A 24,904-nucleotide genomic window follows, 5' to 3' on the forward strand; every position below is an offset into this window, starting at 1 on the left:
TTGAACATCCGATTTAAAAAAAAAAAAAATCAGTTAAGCATTCACTAATGCTCATAAATACATTAATAGGGTTAAAACCCCACAGAAACCCATAATCAGCTTAAAATAAACAGTGTAGCTCAAACTGAAAGAAATAAAATTAAAGTACATGCAATTTTCCAACAAGAAAAAACAAACAAACAAAAAAAAAAAACAAAATAAGCAATTCAGCAGAATACACATTTCAGTCACAAGCAGAAAAAGGCAGAGGGAGGAACAAAAACCCAAAAGCATTTCTTATCTGAGCTCAGTAGCTGAAGTAAACCAGAGGAAAAGAGCAGTCTCCTAACAGATCCCTCTCTTACTGTGGCAATAGAAAACTGACTGGGTCCTGCATGTGGGCTTGAATGGCATGCCTGTTCCTGCCAGATAATTTCTGTGCAATGTAAAAAGAAATGGTATTATTTAATCAGCCACTGTACATTATTATCCCTTACCTTCTGTAGAGAGACAATTTATACAATTAAAAATGACTCACAAATAAGGAAATTGTTGCAGGGTCTTATACTGAGTACCAAGAAAGCAACAACATTGTTAATGTTTCGCAGTAGACCATGATAAGAGAATAGAGTCATTTATTTCTTCACTTACAACATGAAAGTCTTTGGAGCTCTGTCCAGATTCAGCTCTGTAGGAAAGAATGGCAGGAAGACCAACATCAATCTGAAATTCTTCTCCAGATATATTCTGATAAAGAATATCTTCAAACTAAAGGGTGGAAAATCAGAGACCTAGAATCAAAATATAGTAGTTTTATCTTTTCTCTATTAAAATATTTGCACAGTGCAAGTGAAAAGTACAGCAGTTAAGGTATACTTTGAACAGTAGGATTCCAAGATTATTTGCCCCTCTGGAAAGACATTACCTGCTTTTGCTATACATTGTCTGGTGAAGCATCATTAATTTCTATGAAAAGCAGGATGATAACTTAAACACACTTCAGATAGCAACCCTTTTAGCCACTCACTCACTTATCATTAAGCCATTCTTTTTGCCCTTACTGGATGAAGATACTCAATAAAGCATACCTGTAAAACAGAGAGGATGTGGCAAATCACTGTACAGCCTTTAGTCTGGAAGTACCACTCTGGTTATGTAAGAGTGATCTGATGGTGAGACATGACCACAGCTGTGATGGGATAGAGCACTGGTGGGTGTATCAAGTAAAAAAAAATGCTAAAATGGGGTCTTGGCATATGACCACTGTAATGATAGGTTAGGTAAGGTATGGCCACTACAAAATTAGTAATAAGAGATACGATCGTAAATAAGTTGGGGCAGTTACATATAATCATAGGTAATATGGGTTGGCAAGACATGATCACATATCAGATAAGTCAATGAAAAATGACCACAGTTGAGGGGGCTGCAGTGATAGAGAATTAGCCAAGACCTGACTGCAAATGACAGGTAAGCACCATGAAGGTAGCTATTTGTCCTTAACGCTGGCTTCAGTATGGATGATTGCTGCTGTTCCGAATTTTGAAATCCCTGCCTAAAAGTGGACGACTTAAAGAAGACTGCATTTTATTTTTTGTGCATTAAGGGCCAGTTGGCCATCTAGACTGCCTATTATCACATCTAAATAATAAGATCCAAATCCTTGTTAATCCATGTCTTGCTGCTTCTTACAACCCTGCAGAACTGTTTATCTTTATGCTATCCATACTTGAATTTCACCAGTGTTTGCAGTACTGAGACACCAGTATGACAAACTCCTTTCAACCAAGTTTATAATAATTTATCAAACCTTAGAACATGAGGTGGCAGACAGTATTGGTATGTCACTTTTTGATTCATCAGTAGATTCATGCTGTACTTTCAAATGTTCATGTCCTAATTCTGGTGCTTCTGTAATTCCGTAAGTATTAATCGTTGTTACATCTGGAAAATAACAGATTGAGAACTTTGTAAAGAATATGACAGCCACCTTGAACTTCATTAAAGTAACTTCTTTGTCAGATTATTTTTATATAGTACCTGCATTTCCTTGTTTAGGACAAGCATTAAAAGTACACAGGTTGTTAATATAGTACTTTTTGTGACACACCTTCTATATTAAAGTTAAAAACAGCTATGCAGCAAATGTATTAGGTATAGTCTACTTTTAATCAAAATGTCAGGAAGGTAGAAAAATATGTTATTTTTTTATTTGTATATTATCCTGCTAAGCCAACACTGCCTTGTTAATAAACTTGTTAGTATCACACTGTACCCAAGTGAAACATGACACAATCAAATACAGAACCACAGAATGAACCTGGTTAATAGCTCACAGTAAAAACTATCAAGCCTACATTCCCAGATAAATACCCATTTTTTAACAGGAGTGCAACACCAATAATGTCTCTCTATCCCTGTTCAGCCTTACCATACCCATGAAATCTGAAATAATATGTTACTACATACAGTCAAACAACTGATCCCCTTTTCATAAAGCTGGAATGTTGATATGTGCAAGAAAGAAGTAAGGGACATGTCATGTTGTTAATCTCCAAAGATAACAAATTTCTCTTTTTGACTTGTGGTAACTTTTGGCTAAGTATATACTGCTTGTTATAACTACTAGGTCTGAAAGGTACATTATATGGGCAATACAGTGCAGTAGGCTACAACTTCTTCATCGAGAGCAACTTGAAATGCCCCTGAAAATAAGGAGATTTGCTTCAAAGACAGATGTTATGTTTCCACTTTACATACAGATGTTAAGGGTGCAAAAGTCTCAAAGCATCTGGTTTTATAGGAATCCTAGCCATGAGACAACAAACAATTATCCCATGCAATCTGGTTTATGAGTAGTGAAAGATTGATTGTTTCTTGATCTCTGTTTGGCTCATAGTGCATTTCAGAAAGAAATAAAAGAATGATGAGCATGTCAATTTATTGACAGCTGTTTCAGTGAAATCCAATTGATTGGGTCAGCTTACTAAACTAACTTACAGTGAGAGTGGAGCTTTCATTTTTCTCCACTGTTAAGGAACCTCAAAGTAGGTATGTGTAAGCTTTGGGGGAGTGGAGGTGTCTCCCACATGGGTAGTGAAGGGTGGCTTGCCACCAGCAGAAATAACTCTTCTCTGATGTTCACTAAAAGTAATATCAATGAAGCACTTTTAAACTATTGGGATTCATTGGAATGGTTCTCCATGGATCAATGTGATAGCGAATGATGCTGCTGTAATAAATAAAACACTACATTTGTATACAGGAAAGAGTGGGAAGAATACAACTGATATTCAGAAGAAACCAGATGGATACTGACAAGCTACTTCTGACATTTTAAAAAGCTTATTCAACAGATAGATTAGACCTTAATAGCAAGACTGCTTTGGATGTTAGAATTCAGAGCCTACATATACTTAGATAAATGGTTATAAACACATTTTCTGATTTTATCTTCAGGAAAAGGGAATCAATAATAAATAATAAAACAAGAAAATGTAGAAGCACATCTTCATATTTTAATAAACAGTGGAAAAAAAACTCAACTACAAAATGTGAAAAGGAGCAACTGACAGGAATATGAAAAATGTATATTTAGTTAACTTTAAAATTTGGCATTGACAGAAAATTTGCACTGATACTAATGCAAAAACAAGACATACACTGTTACCTCTTTGACACCATGAAGCATGAACTGTTTGCGATGTTTTCCTGTCACCATTTGTACTATTATTTTATTGTGCAATTATAATTATACTACTGTCAAGCATCTGCAACTACATAAGCTAACTAAAATTAAGCAACTGTGGAATAATTAAATCTACACATCTAATATCGTGAAACCATCAAGAAATAATGACAAGGAAAGTACAATTATGTAAGGTAACATAACTGTAGTTGTTCTAATAGATCACTGTTGCTGCAGCCTAAGCTAATGGAGTTATATCCTATTAATGATATGACCCCGTTAGTTTTCAGTGCTTTAGGGTTATGTTTCCCATGCCCTAACTGTTGTGAGGCTTGAGGAGAGCCACATAAAAGCAGTGGTTAGGTTGCCAAAGATGCAGATGAAAGGAGGCTTGATCCCTGAAATCAGGTAAATTGTAGGAAAATATATAAACTTATAAAACATATCTATATATATATATATATATATATATATATATATATATATATATATATACACACACACACACACACACACACACACACACACGTATATGTAAGTGTGTGCGTGTGTACATTATTAAACACTTATGATTTGAATGCAAAAGACATCCTCCAGCACACATTACATACTCTATATCAGATTTAAAACATTAGTTGAAGGAACTAATTTACGTCAAAAATGTAAAAAATGTATAAAAATGAATAATAAAAAAAATACAAAAGAACTTAATGAACAGCTCATTTTCTACATGTAATAATGCCAGCCAGGGGGTGGATGTTACAGAGAAATATTTTTGCTCTTTTGAGCCTTATTGCTTACATAAGACACACAAAATACTATACTTTGTGCTACCAAACTGCTTGCCTAGAAAAATGTAAAATGTATGCATTTAAAGAGCAGAGAGCACACACTTTGTGATGTCTACTCACCGCTGTAAACACATTAGTCATCATACCAGCATCTATTTCACAAGTATCAATTTAATTGCAATAAAGGGCACTGATCAGTTTAATATTTATGAAACAGAAAATGAAGTTGATGCAAGATTACTGTACTTGTGAAGTCCAAATCAATAGTCCTTGTTTCACTGTGTTGTTTCAAATTTTAGCAAGTTTAATATGCTTTGCAAATTTTCAAAAAAAATGTAATTCATCTTGGTATGCTGAAAATCTGTTCATTCAGTTTCCTGCTGTATTACCATTTTCAGCCCCATTTTGTTGCTATTTTTTTGCTAATACAACTCTCTGTCGACTTCAGAAAAACAGAAGTTATGTACTTACCATAATGTTCCATCTGAGTTATTGCTTTTTCATTTGGTCTTCAATCTGTGGGTTCAGATCCAATATCAGATCTGTCTTGGTCAAATACTGTAGTTCTAGGATCCGAAAAACCTGAGCTCCTCCCCTACCCATAATGCTCTGCTCTCCCTTCATCCCGCAGCTCGAGTTTGCTGCTCACAAGGCAAGTATGGAATATGTCTATGCCTATATCTATCTCTCTCTATTTATATATATATATATATATATATATATATATATATGGGTCTACTGTAAAAGACTGAAAATCCACTTGTTTGAAAATGAACAGTGGACCCTCGGTTACGCGAAAGTGCACTTAAGAGAAAGTGCACTTCCGCGAAGCAAGGTTCAACGAACCGTTCAGGGAAACTGAATCGCCGAGGCACACTATAGTGGGGAATAGGGAATTTACCTGTTCCCCACTGTAGTGCAATCTCGGAGTTGGTATATTTAAGTAGGGGGGGGTAGTGGGCAAAGCCCCCCTCAATGTAATGATAGTAAGTGTTTTCTGTTTTTTTTAATCTTTTTACCAGTTCGTTGAACCGAGTTTTGCAAAAGTGCACTTTTGAATAAGTGCACTTTCTTTTGCGTAATGAGCGGTCTACTGTTCTTTTTCGAATAAGTGGTATTCGATTAAAAGCAGTAGACCCATGTATGTATACATATATATATATATATATATATATATATATATATATATATATATATATATATATATATATATGTGTGTGTGTATGTATATAAAACGAGGAAAGCATATGTCCCTGAATAGAATGGAACAAGCATACTTCAGGAGCTCTACACAGACACAAGAGTGACCAAAACAGCAACATCTGTCAGGTCTCCAGAAAGAAATAATTTGGAAGGGGGATGGAAGGAGGGAAGGTTGAAGACCAAATGAAAAAGCAACAACTCAGATGGAATGTTATGGTAAGTACATAACTTCAAAATCTGAAGTTGTTGTTTTCATTTGGTCTTCAACCTGTGTGACAGAGTCCCCAGCTACATAAATCTTGGGAGGTCCTTATGAAAGGATATTCCAAAGCACAGCAGAACCAAAGGAAGCTATGTTTCTGGAAATAATGTCCAATTTTGGAGTGAGATTTAAAGGTATGTGATTTTGACCAAGTAGTTGCAGCACAAATATCATCAATGGGCACTCTACACCAGAAGGCCGCAGAAGTGGATACTGACCTAGTGGAATGAGCTTTGATGGGTAGCAGCAAAGGAATCCCTCTACTAGAGTAAACCAGAGAAATACAGCTTGTAATCCAATTTTCCAGTGAAACTTTGGAAATTGGTTTCCCAAATTTAGTCTTGGAGTATGAAACAAAATGCTGGTTATACTTTCTGAAGTGTTTAGTGTTATCCAAATAAAAACTTAATTGTCTATGCACATCCAGCATATGGAGTTCATATTCTCCTTTGTTTTGGAAATAAGGGAAGAACACTGTAGGATTGACAACCTGGTTAATATTAGCCTCAGAAGCAACCTTGAGGAGGAAGGAAGGATTGGTGCGCAATGTAACTCTATCTTTGTGAAAGACCAAATAAGGAGGCTTGATAGATAACGCTTGAAGTTTAGACACTCTTTTAGCTGAAGTGATGGCTACTAAAAAAGCAGTCTTCCATGACAAAAACTTCAAATCAGCCTTGGATGCTGGTTCAAAAGGAGACGCAACCAATGCTTATAACACCATGGTAAGGTCTCAAGGGGAGAGGGATCCTTAATGGGTGGATGAAGAAGAAAGGTGCCCTTGAGGAGAGTTTTGCACAACTTGGAGGATGCCAAAGGTAATAAATTTTCCCCAATATGAAAGTTTGAGATAGCTGCTAGTTGTACCTTGACAGTGGAAAAGCTAGCTCCATTAGGAAAAGTGGATGTTAAAAAATTTAACACAGCTGGAATGGGAGCCGTAAAAGGATCCAGTTGGTTTTGGTGGGCCCAAATAGAAAGTCTCTTCCACTTGCTGTTATATTCTTTCCTGGTGGAATGTTTATGTGCTGCTACTAAAATTTCTCTAACTGGGGAAGAAATCCCAAGATTTCTAGCCACCACTGTAATTGGAGCTGAGACATCCCAACACTGGCCCAGTAAGCAAGGAGCCTCAATCCTCACCACTAGCACCAGTGGAGGACGTACACTGGGAGGATGACAACTACACACACAGTATTTCCAGATGCAGCTCTCTGCATCAAGTGCAATTTTCCTTAGGAGCACACAGAGACCACAGTCAATCTGGGGCTTGGTTCTCCCTCTTTCTCCAGATCCACAATAAGACTCCCCACTGGCACAGCTATAGATTTGAGATCCCAGCTGAGTGGCCAAGCCAAGACCTCCAGCACCTCTCTGTCCAACCAGTGCTTTGTTTCCCTGTCTGAGTAGCTGACACACACTCACTTTGAGGTTTGATTTATACACACATACACACACACACACACACACACACACCTGGGGAAAGCTGGCCCAGGTTTACTAGCTATGCCCCCTTCTGCCCAGACTATAAGGTAGTTATCACTGCCACCAGCCACTTCCTTATCAGCTACTTTAAGGGCCTTAACAAAGGGTGTCCAATCTTACTGTGTAATGTTTCTATCAATAAAAATGGTAGTTTGACCAAGAGCAAAGCTATTAGGGGTGGACCACAGTGTCACCAATTAAATATGCAACTACTCTCAGAACTGAAATATGTCTCACAAATATTAGCCACAATGAAAAGTTTAAATATATTTAATAATAAATAATAAAAGAATAAGAAAATACTCAGTAAATAATCACAGTTACATCAAGAGTTCAAAATCACAGAAAATATTTAAAACAACATTGCAGGACAGTCTCAAATAAATAAAGAAAACATCAAAGCTATACTTCACTATATTCTTGACTGTATCTAAGAGAAATTACTGTACCCTAGTTAACTTACTTACAGAGCAAGGCAGATATGGTGACTTGATGTTCTTGTCAGGTCAAAGACAAAATACAAAATGCTCAATCTCTCTCTCAGAGAGTTTTTAAATTAATATCCCAAATATTACTGCTGGGATACTTGCAGAATGACATCATTTCTTGTCATCTGACTTCAGTTCCCAGGCTCAAAAACAACCATTGATGCCAGCTGGTAGCATTTAGCATCTATCTGTAAAACATACATAAACTTCTCTTAGATCTAAGGCAGATACTGGAAGTTATAAAACAATAAACATTTTCACATCTCAAACCTAGCAATTATTTCTCTTTCAAGGCAACACAGAGAGCTCCCTAATATAGACATCCTGTTTCTGGCTGTCATAAAGTAATTTAAATTTTCAGCTATTTTTCTGAAATTAACCTCCTGTGTTCCAGTTTCCATTGTTAAATATATACATCTAAACAGTTACAATAGTGTATATACATTTCTGTTCTAATCCAATAGGGTACATTGTGGATACATCTTAGCTCAGTACTTTACAAAATATCTCTTCAGCACGCGTCTGTACAAACCATCTTATATGACATACAGTTCTAATACATTTGTAACACAAGCATATGAATCATGTTGATATTCACAAATGGCATATAATTATTTACAAAATTCCAGATGATTGGGCTGGCAGTATCTCCTTTCATGACAGGAGCAACCAAGCTGCCAATTTTAGGTCGGATAGATCTGGGTGAGGACTTTGTGAGGGATGGGAGAGAAGGTCTGGAGTGGGATCCAGAGTCCATGACGGATGTACTAGGGAAGACCAAAGGAAGAGAAACCACACTTGTTGAGGGTAAAAGAGAGCAATGAGGATAACTTTGTTCTTCAACTTCTGAGTTTTCTGAAGAAATTTGGTAATGAGAGGAAGAAGGGGGTAAGCATAAAGCAGACCGAGAAGGGCCAAGCATCGACTACAGCATCTCTCGGTGACTGCCCTGAGGAGGGATCAGGGCAAAAAACTTGCTGCATTTGGTGTTGGAAGGAGACACGAAGAGCTCGCAGCAAGGCTCACCCCATTTCTGGGGGATCATGCCTGCCACTGAAGGATTTAAAACAGTGTATGAAACTTCTCTGTGTGGAAAGTTTTCAGTCCATATATCTCTAGTTAATCACTGTATATTAATATAATTGTCCAGAATTACTAAGTATTCAAAAGTAATACAGAATTACTAAGTATTCAAAAGTAATACAGAATTACTAAGTACTTCTACTACTACTGTCTGATCTGATTAATATACAGTGATTAACTAGAGATATATGGACTGAAAATCTTCCACACAGAGAAGTTTCATAAACTGTTTTGTTTTTGGACCCACTATACTTGTTTGGTGGGTTGTTTTGAGACTTCGGGGATACCACAGGGATTACTTGTTTTTTTTCCAATGAAGGATTCAGAGACCACTTATGAGGCATCAGACTTATCCTGCTGAGCCCATCCACAAGAACGTTTGACTTTCCTGGAATGTGCGTTGTCACTAGAAAGCAGTTGGAGGAGATCGCCCATTGTCACAACCTCATGGCATCTGGACATAAGGGATAAGACTTGGTTCCTCCCTGCTTGCTGATGTACCAAACACCAGACATGTCTGTCTGAACTGCAATGGTTCCCAAGGGAAGAGAGGTATGAAGGACTTGCAATGCTAGGAACACAGCTCTCATCTCCAGGACACTTATATGCAAATTGATCTCTAAAGGGGACCAGGTGCCTTGGACTGTCTGACATAGAAAATACCCCCCTACCCAAGCTGGGAGGCATCTGTGGTCACCGTGGCCTTTGGGGGAGGAAGGATAAAGGGATGACCTTGCTCTAGAACCTGTGATTGATTCCACCAGCAAAGAGATTCCTTGCATACTCAAGAAAGTCTGATTGGATAATTTTGAGGATAAGAAAGGAGGGACCATTGAACTGCTAGTGTCCACTGAAGAACTCTCATGTGGAGATGAGCTATAGGAACAAAAGTTATGGTGGCAGCCATGCAGCCCAACGCTCTTAGAACAAGACACGGTGGAGGCATAGGAATATCTATAATCTGTTTGACATAGAGTCTGAGGGTGGAGACCCTGTCCAGGGGAAGAACAGCTAGGAAGTCCATTGTGTCCAGATGGGCTCTGATGAAGTCTAACACCTGTACTGGTCATAGATGCAGTTTCTTTAGGTTGATGGAGATGCCCTAGGTCAAGGCTAGTTGAAGTAAGTAGTCCCTGGCTTGGGGAAGTCAATGCCTGGTGGGAGTAGTGAGGATCTAATTATCCAGATAAGGAAACACATGGAATCCTTGCAGTCTCAGGTAAGCTGCCACTACTGACATACATTTGGTGAACACTGGGGATCTGTGGGTGAGACCAAAGAGGAGTACTATGAACTGGTAGTGATCAGCCCCCAGCTGAAAGCAGAGAACTATTCTGGAGTGCCTGTTCATTTTGATGTGATAGTATGTGTCCTGAAGGTCTACCAAGTACATCCAGTTGTCCTTCTGCAGGAAGGGCAGAATGGACTGAATTGTGACCATTCAGAACTTTGAACTGGCAATGGATTTGTCAGACCCAGAATAGGTTTGAGGTCTCCCATTTTTTTGGGCATTAAAAAGAATCTGGAATAGATACCTGATCCGAATTGGGCTTGGGGGATGGTCTGGATGACTTTTTTGTGAGCAGCTTTGAAATTTCTAATGGCACAGCCTCCCTCTGACTGGGTGGAATATCAGTGAGGGACTTGGATGGAGGGAGATTTTGGGAAAAGGGAACAACATAGCCTCTGGATACTATGTTCAGCACTCAACGGTGTTTGTGATGGCTTCCCAGGCTGTTGGGTGTAGAGAACGATGTCCCTGAATGCCTCCAGAGCTGAGCAGTCAGGCAATCATTCAGAATCACTGATTAGGCCTGTCCGAGAAGGTATCTCGAGACCCTTGGTTCATGGGACCCCCTCTGCTATGAGGGAGGCATCTGCCATTAGCACCATTCCCACATCTGCCTCTGGAGGAAAATTCTCCTGGTGATTCCTGGAAAGGACCTTGAGATCTTTGGAACCACAACTTCTTGTTGTCAAGTTGGCTCCTGAAAAAGGACCTTTGACAGGTGGCAAAATGGATTTTAACGGTAGACAATGTCTTCCCATTCTTCCCACTCTGGGAGAGTGTGTCTCTAACTGTGGGACCAAACAAAGATGATCTGTCAAAGGAAGCATTAGTAAAAGACGGCTTAAAGGGGTCTGTAAAATCACAGAGCCACATTCAGGCATGGCACCATCCAGCAATGCCTGAACCGGCCATCCGTGAGGTACCCTCTGCTGCATGCAAGATCAGCCTCATGGATGTATTTGCTATAGAAAGTCCAATGTGGCCTATCTGAAGGTGTGCTAAGGATCTTTTCTGGACATTTGGGGATGGGTTCCACACTGTCTGGCTCCTTCCACACCCTGCGGGAGATTAAATCAATAAGACAGTCCACAGGGGGACACCCAAGATGTATATGAGCCTAACCCAAAGGCTTCCAGGAACACTGACTCATCTGGGATAGGGTTTTGTATGGACCACCCAACTTTCTGGCACATAATTTCCATGATATCTTCACACAAGACATCTTCAGGTGGGAATCTTGGGGACCCTTCCTCCAAACTGGTGTCCTCAGTAAGGCATTCCATAGAGGAATCCATGTGTCTCCTTTTGCATGTACATTTATGAGGAAGCTCCTCGGTGGGATGCTTTGGGAAGGTATCAGAAGACTCAAGGTGTTTCAACTGGGAAGAGGTCTGGAAGCTCTTCTGGGAAGGCTGTCTGGGAGGATAGAAAAAGGATGACTCTTGCACAAACTCTCCTGAGGAGGGACTGGGCTCCGAGAGAGAGAGTCAAATCTCTCCTAGGGATGGAGAGAACCCTGTCCACCACCTTAAATATTGAGGGTGAATGGGAATCCAAGAGACCCCCCCCACCACATCTGAAGCTGTTGGTGAAGAAACCCTATGAGTTCCCACCACTCCCAGATCCTAGGGGGGAGTCGAAGCCAAACTATTTGAGTGGACGAGACAGATCTGAAAACTTTGCAGCTGACAACAAACTCTCAAACCCAACACCTAAGCTATGGCTGCAAGAGTCGCCCTGATCCAAAACTGTCAGGCCAGAAGTATTCAGGGCAACTGTTGGAGACCAGGTAACTGCATCTGTCAGCTCCAACATGTTGGTTCTCAGGATCTTTGGACCTGACAACTCCAAAGCCAGGGGTCAGATCGGAGAAGGAGAGATAGGGACAAAAGCAGGCTGGAGGCTGCCAGATCCAGCAGGGGATGGAGCGGGCAAAACCCCCAGCTGACTTCGAGTCTTGGGGAATTTCATCAAAATTCTCTTGACCCCAGGTTCAGAAAGGCTCTGGGAGGACCTGGTGGATGAAGCAATAGAAGGAGGCCTGGAGGCTGGTCTAGGGAACGAAACAGTGGCGACTTAGGTCTGGAGGTAACCAGCTCCAGAGAAAACCTAGGGGACCAGATCCAGACAGATTCCTCGTTGACACTGAGATCCGAAGTTTTGGCAGACTTGTGAGAAGGCTAACAGGGCAATGAACAACTTCTGTCTGGGGACCTTTTCTTTTCTTTGTGCCTTTTGGTGGGGGTTTGAGCTCCTGAAGTGGATGCAGAACCAGAAGAGGAGGAAGAAGGTAGAAGACTCTTAAGGATCAGTTTATTTATCCTGTGAATCACCTCATGCTGATTGAAACCAGCACATACAGAACAAGGGGAGTCCAGGTGAGAAGCCCCTAAGCAAACAACGCACTCTGTGTGGGCATCAGACAGAGGAATTTTATGCCCACACACTTTTTAAACCCAGCTGGCTTATCAGACATAGTAAAGGCAACAAGGGATACTAATAGAAAAGAGTTTTAAATACAGAAAAGGTTTTAAATACAGTAGCTAAAAACTAGACAAAGTTTAGTTTAAGTTTTTTTTTTTAATAAGTAAAGAGGAAATAAAAAGAGAGCTAGAAAGAGCTGTGAAGGGAAATGGATCCATGTGGTTAAGCAGATAAAGGGTTGGGGAGAATAACTATGACAGGTAGAAATATATTTTAAGGAAAATTTTTAGAAAAATCTACTCACAAACCCAAAAGGATCCGAACCCACAGGTTGAATACCAAATGAAAACAACTTCAGATCAGTAAGTTTTGTTATTTAAGGGATCTTAAAACATACTTGATATAAAACTGCAACAGTACTTTATTACTGTAAGCTAAAAATAAAACTCCATTTGGATTATAGTAATTAAAAGTCTGTATCTGTATTAAGAGATATACAAATGTATTCTGTGCACAGAACACAATTAGACACAATTAGAATGTTATAGAGGAATTTTCACAGAAATGCAATAAAACCACATACATGATAACAATGATAACTTGCGCAATCCAGTCATTTTTAATAGTGCAGTATATAGCTAGTTCATAAATGGATGAATTAATTATAGAGGGCCAACCAAAAACTTATTTATTTATTTCCAGTTTGATTACCGGAGAAGTCCACTGGGCCCAGGGAGCCCGTTTTCAGTGGAGGCACAGGGAAATAGGTCCATATTATAGAAATACAGTAGAAATTACAATACAGATACTTATCAAGAAAATAAAATGTGCCCAGTATTTGCACAGAACATGCTATTATGTGAATTACAGAGTTCAGTTACATTTAACAAAGTATTACAGCCTTCAGATGAAAAATGAAAAGCTTTTTACAATATTTACATTAAGCAGCATAACGTATGGGAGTTATCAGCTATGAGATTAGGCAGGTTTGTCAAAGTCTTAAAGCCCTAGGATGATGCCATGTCTGATCTTTTGCATCAAGGAGGGACTAGGTTGGTAGGATGCAATTGCATTTCCATTTAGAAGAAAGGTAGGAGTGAAGCTGAATTTTTGAAGTTTTCAGTATTCTGCATAGTCCTTAGTGAGGTTGGGAGAGAATTCCATTTCTTGTCTAGGGAGAATGAGAGAAGAAGTTGCCCAGCAGGGCATTTGGGTTTATGGATAGTAACTACATTTTGGTGTTCAGATCTGAGAGTTCTATTAGGGGTATAAAGGGGAAGGATGTTTGAAAGTGCAGGGTAATTGATTGGGTTGAATATTAATCTATGGGCAGTGGTAAATTGTAGGTAGTGCAGATATTTCGAGAGTTCTAGCCAATTTAAAGACTGGAGGGTAATGCAGTGCTGGCTACTATGTTTGGCACTGTTGGCAAATTCAGAAAATTTATTTATAACAGTTTTCAAGTTTAGAAGAGAGAGAGACGCGGATAGGTTGGTTAGCAGAGGGGCACCATACATTAGGGAGGGAAGGAGGTATGTAGAGGCTAGTGTTTGTCTAGTAGAAGAGGAGAGGAAGTGATTGTTTCTATATAACATGCCTAGTTTTTGGTGTTTTTTTTTTTTTATTTTGCTGAATGTGAATGTCAAACTTTAGGTGTTCATCTATAGTTACGCTTAGTAGTTTGGCAAAGGGTACAATTTTAATATGAGAGTTGTTTTGGCTAAGTATTAGGAAAGAGTTTTTGTCATAAGAGAAGGATTTTGAGGGTGGGAACAGTAGAATTTTTGATTTGTTTGCATTGAGAGATAGGTGGTTTTGACGCATCCAGATCTCGGTAGTAGAGAAGGCAGACTGGGTCTTTGTTTGAAGTTCTGGGAGGTTTGTGGCACAGCATACTAGAGGTTAGTCATCTGCATACTGAAGGTTTTTTGCATTAGGAATAGCAGAGTGGAAATTGCTGATAAAAACATTGAACAACACTGGTCCGAGGATGGATCCCTGAGGTACACCAGTAGGGGTGGGTAGAAAATGTGAGGTGCCTTTTCTCCATTTCACAGCCTGGGATCTGTTTGATAGGTAACTTGAGAACCAGGATAGGGTGCTTTGAGACAGGTTCAGATTCGAGAGATGACTCAGGAGGTGGGTATGGAAGACCGTATCAAATGCTTTAGAGAGATCTAGTAGAACTGTTGATACTATGTTCCCTGAGTCTCTCAGCTAGATTGACTGTTTCTAAGAAGGAGAGTAGAGTTGTTATGGTGCTGTGTCCAGGTCAGAAGCCATGTTAGGTAGGAGTGAGAAGACTGTTTTGAGTTAGGAAAGGCATTAGTTGGTTGTGGACACATTTTTCTAAGATCTTGGAACTAGGGGATAGGAGAGCAACAGGGCGAAAGTTAGAGATGTTAATATTTTTGCCTCCTCTATGAAGGGGGAAAATGAAGGCAGTACGCCAGAGTTTGGGAACATAGGATTCTAGTATGGATCTGTTAATTAAGATGTTAACTGGGAGTGCGATTCCATCGGCTGCGAGTTTTAGGAAAGATGAGGGGATGTTGTCGGGAGCATTGGAGCAGGGTTTTAGTTTGGTAAGAAGTCTTTTTATGTAGTAAGTGGAGACAGGTTTGAGTTCAAACATAGGGGGGAAGCTGGGGTCAGTGGATGAGGGGGAGTGTTTAGCTGAGGGAGAGTGCAGAAGAGATGGGTTGTTGTTGGTAAACGTTTTGGTTAGGTCTGCTATTTCTTCTATAAAAAAAGAGTTAAATAGGGAGGCTATTTCAAGATCAGATTTACTGGGGTCGGGGCAGGGGTTATTTTTGGTACCAGGGTTAAGAAATGAGTTTACTTAGTTCCAGAACTGCCTGGGATTTTTGTTATGATTAGACTGGAGCTTAGTACAATAAGATTTTTTATCTCTGATTATTTGTTTTTTTTTTTTTGCAAGTTTATGGAGCTGTGTGTATTGAAGAAGGGTTTCAGGGAGTTTATTCTTTTGGTACAATTTCCAGGATTTGTCTCTTTGATGCATGATTTGCTTTGTTTCTTTAGTTAGCCGGGGGGGCAGTTTTAGCTCTTATTCTTTTTGTTGTAGGTGGAGCTAGAGAGTTTAGCGTATTTAGGAATGTAGAATTAAAGTAGTCTAGGGCTTCATCTAGTTGGAGGTTTTTTAGAATATTCCAATTAATTTCTTTGAGAAGGTTTGAGAAAGATTTGGGATCAAAGTTGCTAAGGTTTTGAGTGTGTAAGTATTCATGCTGTTGTGGAGGGGAGGAGGTTGCGTGGTGAATGAAGGCTGGGAGGTGATTGCTAATAGAATTGGGGATGGTGCCGGAGATGGTGATTTTATCTGATTGGGAGACTAGGATCCAGTCAAGAATGGAACCTGGGGGATTTGTTTTATTGGGTCTGGTAATAGAGTGGTTACTTGTATGAAATTGAAGAGATTAATAGAAAGAGAAATGCAAATAATTCCAGGTGTATCATTTAATACTGTAGCCTGCATAGCTCATTAAATAGCAGCAGGTAGGAGTGAAGCTGAATTTTTGAAGTTTTCAGTATTCTGCATAGTCCTTAGTGAGGTTGGGAGAGAATTCCATTTCTTGCCTAGGGAGAATGAGAGAAGAAGTTGCCCAGCAGGGCATTTGGGTTTATGGATAGTAACTACATTTTGGTGTTCAGATCTGAGAGTTCTATTAGGGGTATAAAGGGGAATGATGTTTGAAAGTGCAGGGTAATTGATTGGGTTGAATATTAATCTATGGGCAGTGGTAAATTGTAGGTAGTGCAGATATTTCGAGAGTTCTAGCCAATTTAAAGACTGGAGGGTAATGCAGTGCTGGCTACTATGTTTGGCACTGTTGGCAAATTCAGAAAATTTATTTATAACAGTTTTCAGGTTTAGAAGAGAGAGAGACGCGGATAGGTTGGTTAGCAGAGGGGCACCATACATTAGGGAGGGAAGGAGGTATGTAGAGGCTAGTGTTTATCTAGTAGAAGAGGAGAGGAAGTGATTGTTTCTATATAACATGCCTAGTTTTTGGTGTTTTTTTTTTATTTGCTGAATGTGAATGTCAAACTTTAGGTGTTCATCTATAGTTACGCCTAGTAGTTTGGCAAAGGGTACAATTTTAATATGAGAGTTGTTTTGGCTAAGTATTAGGAAAGAGTTTTTGTCATAAGAGAAGGATTTTGAGGGTGGGAACAGTAGAATTTTTGATTTGTTTGCATTGAGAGATAGGTGGTTTTGACACATCCAGATCTCGGTAGTAGAGAAGGCAGACTGGGTCTTTGTTTGAAGTTCTGGGAGGTTTGTGGCACAGCATACTAGAGGTGAGTCATCTGCATACTGAAGGTTTTTTGCATTAGGAATAACAGAGTGGAAATTGCTGATAAAAACATTGAACAACACTGGTCCGAGGATGGATCCCTGAGGTACACCAGTAGGGGTGGGTAGAAAATGTGAGGTGCCTTTTCTCCATTTCACAGCCTGGGATCTGTTTGATAGGTAACTTGAGAACCAGGATAGGGTGCTTTGAGACAGGTTCAGATTCGAGAGATGACTCAGGAGGTGGGTATGGAAGACCGTATCAAATGCTTTCGAGAGATCTAGTAGAACTGTTGATACTATGTTCCCTGAGTCTCTCAGCTAGATTGACTGTTTCTAAGAAGGAGAGTAGAGCTGTTATGGTGCTGTGTCTAGGTCAGAAGCCATGTTAGGTAGGAGTGAGAAGACTGTTTTGAGTTAGGAAAGGCATTAGTTGGTTGTGGACACATTTTTCTAAGATCTTGGAACTAGGGGATAGGAGAGCAATAGGGCGAAAGTTAGAGATATTAATATTTTTGCCTCCTCTGTGAAGAGGGAAAATGAAGGCAGTACGCCAGAGTTTGGGAACATAGGATTCTAGTATGGATCTGTTAATTAAGATGTTAATTGGGAGTGCGATTCCATCGGCTGCGAGTTTTAGGAAAGATGAGGGGATGTTGTCGGGAGCATTGGAGCAGGGTTTTAGTTTGGTAAGAAGTCTTTTTATGTAGTAAGTGGAGACAGGTTTGAGTTCAAACATAGGGGGGAAGCTGGGGTCAGTGGATGAAGGGGAGTGTTTAGCCGAGGGAGAGTGCAGAAGAGATGGGTTGTTGTTGGTAAACGTTTTGGTTAGGTCTGCTATTTCTTCTATAAAGAAAGAGTTAAATAGGGAGGCTATTTCAAGATCAGATTTACTGGGGTTGGGGCAGGGGTTATTTTTGGTACCAGGATTAAGAAGTGAGTTTACTGAGTTCCAGAACTGCCTGGGATTTTTGTTATGATTAGACTGGAGCTTAGTATAATAAGATTTTTTATCTCTGATTATTTGTTTTTTTTTTTGCAAGTTTATGGAGCTGTGTGTATTGAAGAAGGGTTTCAGGGAGTTTATTCTTTTGGTACAATTTCCAGGATTTGTCTCTTTGATGCATGATTTGCTTTGTTTCTTTAGTTAGCCGGGGGGGCAGTTTTAGCTCTTATTCTTTTTGTTGTAGGTGGAGCTAGAGAGTTTAGCGTATTTAGGAATGTAGAATTAAAGTAGTCTAGGGCTTCATCTAGTTGGAGGTTTTTTAGAATATTCCAATTAATTTCTTTGAGAAGGTTTGAGAAAGATTTGGGATCAAAGTTGCTAAGGTTTTGAGTGTGTAAGTATTGATGCTGTTGTGGAGGGGAGGAGGATGCGTGGTGAATGAAGGCTGGGAGGTGATTGCTAATAGAATTGGGGATGGTGCCAGAGATGGTGATTTTATCTGGTTGGGAGACTAGGATCTAGTCAGGAATGGAACCTGGGGGATTTGTTTTATTGGGTCTGGTAATAGAGTGGGTTACTTGTATGAAGTTGAAGAGATTAATAGAAAGAGAAATGCAAATAATTCCAGGTGTATCATTTAATACTGTAGCCTGCATAGCTCATTAAATAGCAGCACGCATAATTTCATGTGGGGACTGCTTCAGTGATGTTTCATGGTAGCATTTTAAGATAAACGTCTCTGGGGAATCATAGACACTGGTGGTGCACAAACCAATATTAATTTTAGGTTTCAGACATGTATACTTTTATTTTGTGAGAATTAAATAAAAATTTTAATAACAATTATAAAGCTAGCTGCTGTTCATCAATGTATTTACTTATTTAATGTAAATTAATTATATGGTATAAGTGTAAGTTCTGAAGACTGAAGCTACAAGAAAATAAAAAAAAACTCAGCTTTAGCTTCTGATCACTAAAAGTAAAGACAAGAACTATTAAGTACGTCTGAAATTAATAATAATAATTATAGCAATCATAGTGCTATAGAAGAAATGAAATATGTAAGAAAATGATAAGGGACAATGACCAATCCAATGGAAACATTTTATTTATTTGAATTTGTTTACTGGGGTAGACTTGTGATCGCAATGGTCATAGGTTCATAGGCTGGTACTAGGCTGCCAGCCCTAGGGCCTATACAAGCCTAGATAAAAAACAAAAATGAAAAATACAAAAATGTACAGCTCCCAAGCAGTCGAGTATGTAGGATGGGCCAAAGGCACTGAAATAGTGCAAGTGTTGAATCCAAATAGTGCCAAACAGCTACAATAATAAATGCTGAAAAAACACAGGATCCAAGCTGTAGCAAGCAATTTAATGAAAATCACACATAAATCAACTGGTAAGCGCTTTCGTCCCACCAATACAGAACTTCGTCAGGTCTGACTGTTGTGGCGATGTGGTTATCGAAGGTGAGACCACTGTCCACCTGTGTCCTGAAGTCTATCACACTTTCAGTGTTTAGTGTACTGCCACCTATGTGGTAATTCACTGGTACATGTTTTTTTCCAAAGGGGATAACTATACATTTCTTGGCATTGAGCTTGAGCCCATGGCTCTGTCACCAAGCATCTGTTTCTGTAAGGCCCTTTTATAGAGTATCCACATCATTTGGGGATTCAATAATGGCTCCCAGTTTGCAGTCATCTATGAACTTTGTTAGCCAGAGTCCCTTAATGTTGGCCTGCACTTCAGAGAAGTAGATGCCAAACAAGAGCGGTTCCAGGACTGAACCCTGAGGTACTCCATTTGTCACTTGTCTGGAGCTGGATTTGGAGTTGGATTTTACAGTCTGGGTTCTGTCAGTAAGCCAGTTGGCAACCCATCGAGTGATGCAGGGATTAATGCCCAGCTTAGTAAGCTTGTCTATGATTCCAAAGTGGGGGATGGTGCCAAAGGCCTTGGCGAGGTTCAGATAGGCTGTGTGGACCGCCTTACTCTCGTTCACGGCTCTGAAGACTGATTCAAAGAAGTCAATCAGGTTCAGGAGACAAGATCTGCCCTTCACGAACCCAAACTGGGTGGGGTCCAGTGTTTGAAGGTTGCCAATGTCTTTGTTTATACGTTCCATAATAATACGTTCCATGGCCTTGCAGATCAAACTCGTCAAATTTCAGTATCAGCCTGGAAGTATAGAAAGTATCAAAGGAAAAGTATACAACATTTTATAATGAAGTTAAGATAGTTATGAATTCAAACAAGAAATTTAATATAGTTGATAACACGCTTTTGTTCAAAACAGATTACTGGACCTCTATAGTACTTCCTATTTACACATACACATTATAACAACACATTTTGTACATAAGCAGGGGTGGGGGAAAAGGAACCGAGGAAAATGGGTTGCATGGGTGAGCTAGAGGTTGGATATTAGACTGTGATTAAAGAGTTGGAGCAACAGTCTATTGACAGCTGAACATTTTATGTATGTGTGTGATATAAACAGAGGTGAATGAAGGTGTGGCATTACATGACCTGATTGAAGACGTATGTATTTAGAATGATTTAAAAGGTAGACTCAGGTTCAACTCAGTATGAAATAATGGGTAAGAGGTAACTTCTTTGAAATGAGAGGAGAGAGATTCCCATAGTTCTGGACTGGGTGTATAGAGGCAATGACTGTTACACTGAAGTTTGGCTGCGGATGTTTCATGCAGATGCCCACTGTTGTCCTAGTTTCTAAGTTTGTAGGAGTACATTTTTCAGGAAGAGTTTATCAGATAAAAGAGTAAATGAAAGTACAGTTGTGTAAGATGCACTTATCCATAACAATAGATGTTTGAATTCCTGATGGCTGCAGTAGCCTTTAGGATATATAGGTTGTGTCTAACCCAAGACACAACTGACCAGCTTCAAAAAGCTCTCAGATACATCCATTCTTACTGCTGACTGGATAGTCCAGTGGAGGAAAAATCAGCATTCAGAGCTGAAAAACTTCATGACTTTCTTGCATGACTGAAAAGAAGTAGAGTATTCATCTTGAACACCTCTGCAATAGGCCATCAAAGAAGACAAGGCCCTAGTAGAATGTGCCTTGATACTGCTTGGAAATGGTTTAGTATGCTGGGTATAATCAAAGGCAATAGGATAATCAAACTAGAAATAGCCTGTTTTAACATGGGTTATCCTTTCTTAGTCCCAACATAAGAAATAAATGGTTGATGGGTGGGAAATTGGTGTAATGGTTAAGGTGTTTACTTTACAGACATAAGGTGCAGAGTTTGATTCTTAGAATGGAAAATTGGCTAGGCTTAAAATGGCCTACAAGGGCAGTTAGCCTAGTACTACTCTATGAACCTACGAATCAGAATATGTTCAAAATTCTCACTGCTGCAGTAGCCTATGGATTGTATACTGCCAGGGCTACAGCATCCAGACAGCTTCCAAAAGCTTTCATCCTCTTCCACACTGTAACTGTGGACACTTATAAGTTGGACCCTTTTAGAGGGTAAACAGCCAGAATGACTAACAATCTTCAGTACTTTCTTGCCACTTCATGCAGGTACATCTCTGAGGCTCTTCAGAATCAGCAGTGAGCCTAAGGCTTCCTGTCAGACAGATAAGACCCTCCCCCCGAGAAACCCTTCCACACCATTTTTATAAGTGTATTTTCTATTTTTTACTTCTTTTCATCAGATTTTTGGTATACCACTTTAAGAATACCCGCTTTTCAGAAACTTTGGTCAGAAATTCCTCGAATACTGCATTTACCGTCTATGAATTGCTTTCTAGTCACTAGGTGTTTATGTACCCTTTTGGGCCTAACTTCCACTACTTTGGAACTAAAATTATATTTTTATTTATTTAACATTTTTTTACCAAGTCCAACTCAGAACAAATCCAATTTTCACCTGAGGCACAGGGAGAAAAGTTCCAGACACATGTCTTTGAAACGTGGGAGGAAACCAAAGCACCCAGAGGAAAACCACACGAACGCAGGGAGGACATGCAGACTCCGCACAGAAGGCACTCCAGCTGAGAATCGAACTGAAGAACCTCTTGCTGTGAGGTGACAATGCTACCGCTGCACCACTGCACCTTCCATATATATTTTATTTATCTGAAAGTATACTTTTTGGGCAGATACTGGTTTAATTTTTTGACAGTTATTTTCAGGGGAAAGTGACAGGTGTGGATTGTGTGCTGCTTGAGTAACTTTTTGTGGGGAAATTGAAAATTATAGAAGGGTTGTATGCTCCTTAGGTTTACTAAGTGACAACTTACCTTCCAACCAACCCCTTCTACCATGGCTTACTAGCAATAAGGCCTCTTCCCTGGCTATAGCCTGGATACTTACACCTGTCCTGCTGTTCCTTCCTTCAACATACCTAAAAAGAAAAGCAGTTAAAGCACAAGCCCTTGTCATTAATTTGGACTCAGTCAATGCTTCAGACAATGGCAGGTGACTCTGCAGTGGCCATTGTTGATTTCTCAGATGACTAACTGGTTTTCTCGAATTCCTCTGGTGTTGCCTTGCTAGTCACTATGGACTTGGGCAGGGGGGGGGGGGGGGAGTCAGACATGTCATTGTCATCTGTTCCAGTGTTTGATCTGGGCACAAGAGAGCCATCCATTTTAGGTGTTGGAGACACCCCAGGAGGGTCGTCATGGGGTGGCTGAGGAAAGAGACTTCTTGCTCTGGATAATATCCCTTCTCCTTCTCTATCTTTATTGAAAGGTGTCCCTAGAAAAAAGAAACAGAAAGTTAATCATTGTAACCACAAGGAGATAGTTTCTATGGCTAAAAATTATGTTATTACCTTAGCTAAGAGTTTGTTGTAGTCTTTTAATCCTGGGTGTTAAGTGCATCATATTTCTTATGCCTCTACTCCAAAGGAAAAAGACATTTGTTTAGAGGATTCTAATGTTGACAAGAGACAGTGTTATATCATCTGAGGATTCCACAGCCCAAGTCTCTAATTCTTTTGACTGTGAGCCTGAATTTGAACATATGGAGACTGTCTTCTTTCTGAGACCATCTCCAGACGTAAGGATGTATTTGCTTGGGAACAGGTGGACGTTTCCTCTCAATCGGGCAGATACTGTGATTCAGTAGGTCAAGAAACTATATATGCTGCACCTTTACCTCCTATTCTGCCAGCGTTGGAGGATGCTTTTAATGATGCCTGCATTGATTCTGATTCTCAGCCATTAATATCAAAAAAGGCAGACAACTTGCATAAAATCTGTCAAACTAATGAAAATCTCTTTTCTCATCTTAGAGCTGATCCAACAACTCTCTCTCCTACTGCTCTTAATCCAAACAGGTAGCTTACCAGCCCTAACACAGTTTCTAGGGATAAAGAGGGTAAACATTTGGACAGTCTGGGTAAGAGACTGTCTTCTTCCTCTACTTTACATCTCAGAATTATGACTTACCAGGGCTGTTTGTGGGAATTTATGATTAAATGTGCCAGTAGTTTGAGAATTTGTTGCTTCCCCGCCTCCTGAAGAGAGGTCTTATTTGAATCAGATTGTGGGTAATTTGTTTTAGTCTTGTGTCTAAACATGCCTTAAAAGTATGTATAATTGCCCTGATGCTGTTTCCACATCTTGTGCTTCATCCACAGTCTTGAGAAGATTTGTCTGAGTATGTAACAAAGTTTTCAGACGTCTTAAAGTCAGAAATCCTGTAGTTCCCTTTAGATAGGGCAGTTTTATTTGGGCCTTCTGCTATGCAGATGCTCAAACAATGAGATGAGAAAGGTAAATTAATACAGGGGAGTTTCCAGGATTTTTATCAGGTCCCCAAGTTATTTCCCTTAAAATCCTCTGCTTCTTTTAAAAGTCAAAACAAACAAGTGACGACTCCCGTTAAAACAGAGACCTAAGAAGAGATGGCAAGAGGGAACTAATGAGCTTCCCAAGAAGAAAAGAGTTTTTTTAAAAAAGGGTCAGGTGCCCTCTTCAGAATGACTATGCAAGAAGCCAGGTCACCTCCCTCCTCCATCCTGCCACAGTATCTCTTCCTCTCTCAGAGACTGACTCTAAATACTCTCTTTTTGCAACAGATAGTTTCAGACAAATAGGTTTAGAAGACAATTTAGGAGGGTTACATTTGGCAATGGACAGAATGTTTCTAGTTCCAAAGAAGAAACAATCCTGGAGACCAGTTTTGGATCTTTCTTCTCTCAATCTTTTTGCAAAGATTCCAAAGTTCATGATGTTGACCTTTTGAACAGTGTCAGCTCTGATCCCAGCTAAAAGCTTTATGGTAACTTTAGTCATCAAAGATGCTTACCATCACATTCCCAGAACAAGCAACTGCAAGAAATTTCTAAGATTTTGTGTGTCTGGGTCATATTATCAATTCTCTGCATTACCCTTTGTGCTTTCCACTGCACCAAGAGTATTACAAAGTGTCTAGTCCCAGTAGTGGCCCACTCCAGACTGCAGAATATCCACATTTTTTTGTATGGGCGGCTGCGGCGGTGCAGCGGTTAGCGTTGCCACCTCACATCGAGAGGTTCTCTGGTTCGATCCATGGCTGAGGTGCCTTCTGTGCAGAGTCTGCATGTCCTCCCTGTGGTCGCATGGATTTCCTCCACGTGCTCCGGTTTCCTCCCACACCCCAAAGACATGCTGTAGGTGGATTGGACACTCTAAATTGGCCCTAGGTGTATGTGCGTGCTTGTGTGTGCCTTCTGGAGAAGGTTGGACGCCAGGTTGGCAACTTGACACTGTAAAACTCCACTGCCAATCATGAGCGGACAGGTGATCCACTGTGGTGACCCCTAAGCGGGAAAAGTCAGAAGAAGAAGATGACGTATATTTGTATAGTCTTTTCCCACTTGTCAGGAGTCCTTAACAAAGGTATCTTCCTTCCTAAAACATTTGGGATTCCAGATAAATATGCAAAAATCCTACCTCACTCCAAAACACA

General features: G+C 39.9%; 1 protein-coding gene across 1 annotated transcript in view; it reads right to left on the reverse strand.

Annotated features, from left to right (window-relative positions):
* Positions 1-573: 573 nt before the first annotated feature.
* Positions 574-24,904, reverse strand: part of LOC122802434 — a 1,151,271-nt gene continuing 1,126,940 nt past the window's right edge. The window contains exons 5-6 of the mRNA XM_044072051.1: positions 1,790-1,923; positions 574-747 (exon numbers count right to left, since the gene is read on the reverse strand). Of these exons, the coding sequence (XP_043927986.1) occupies positions 574-747; positions 1,790-1,923 (308 nt within the window). The remainder of the gene's footprint in view (positions 748-1,789; positions 1,924-24,904) is intronic.

This window comes from Protopterus annectens, chromosome 5.part0 (genome assembly GCF_019279795.1).
Source record: "Protopterus annectens isolate FY-2018-M chromosome 5.part0, PAN1.0, whole genome shotgun sequence".
NCBI lineage: Eukaryota > Metazoa > Chordata > Ceratodontiformes > Protopteridae > Protopterus > Protopterus annectens.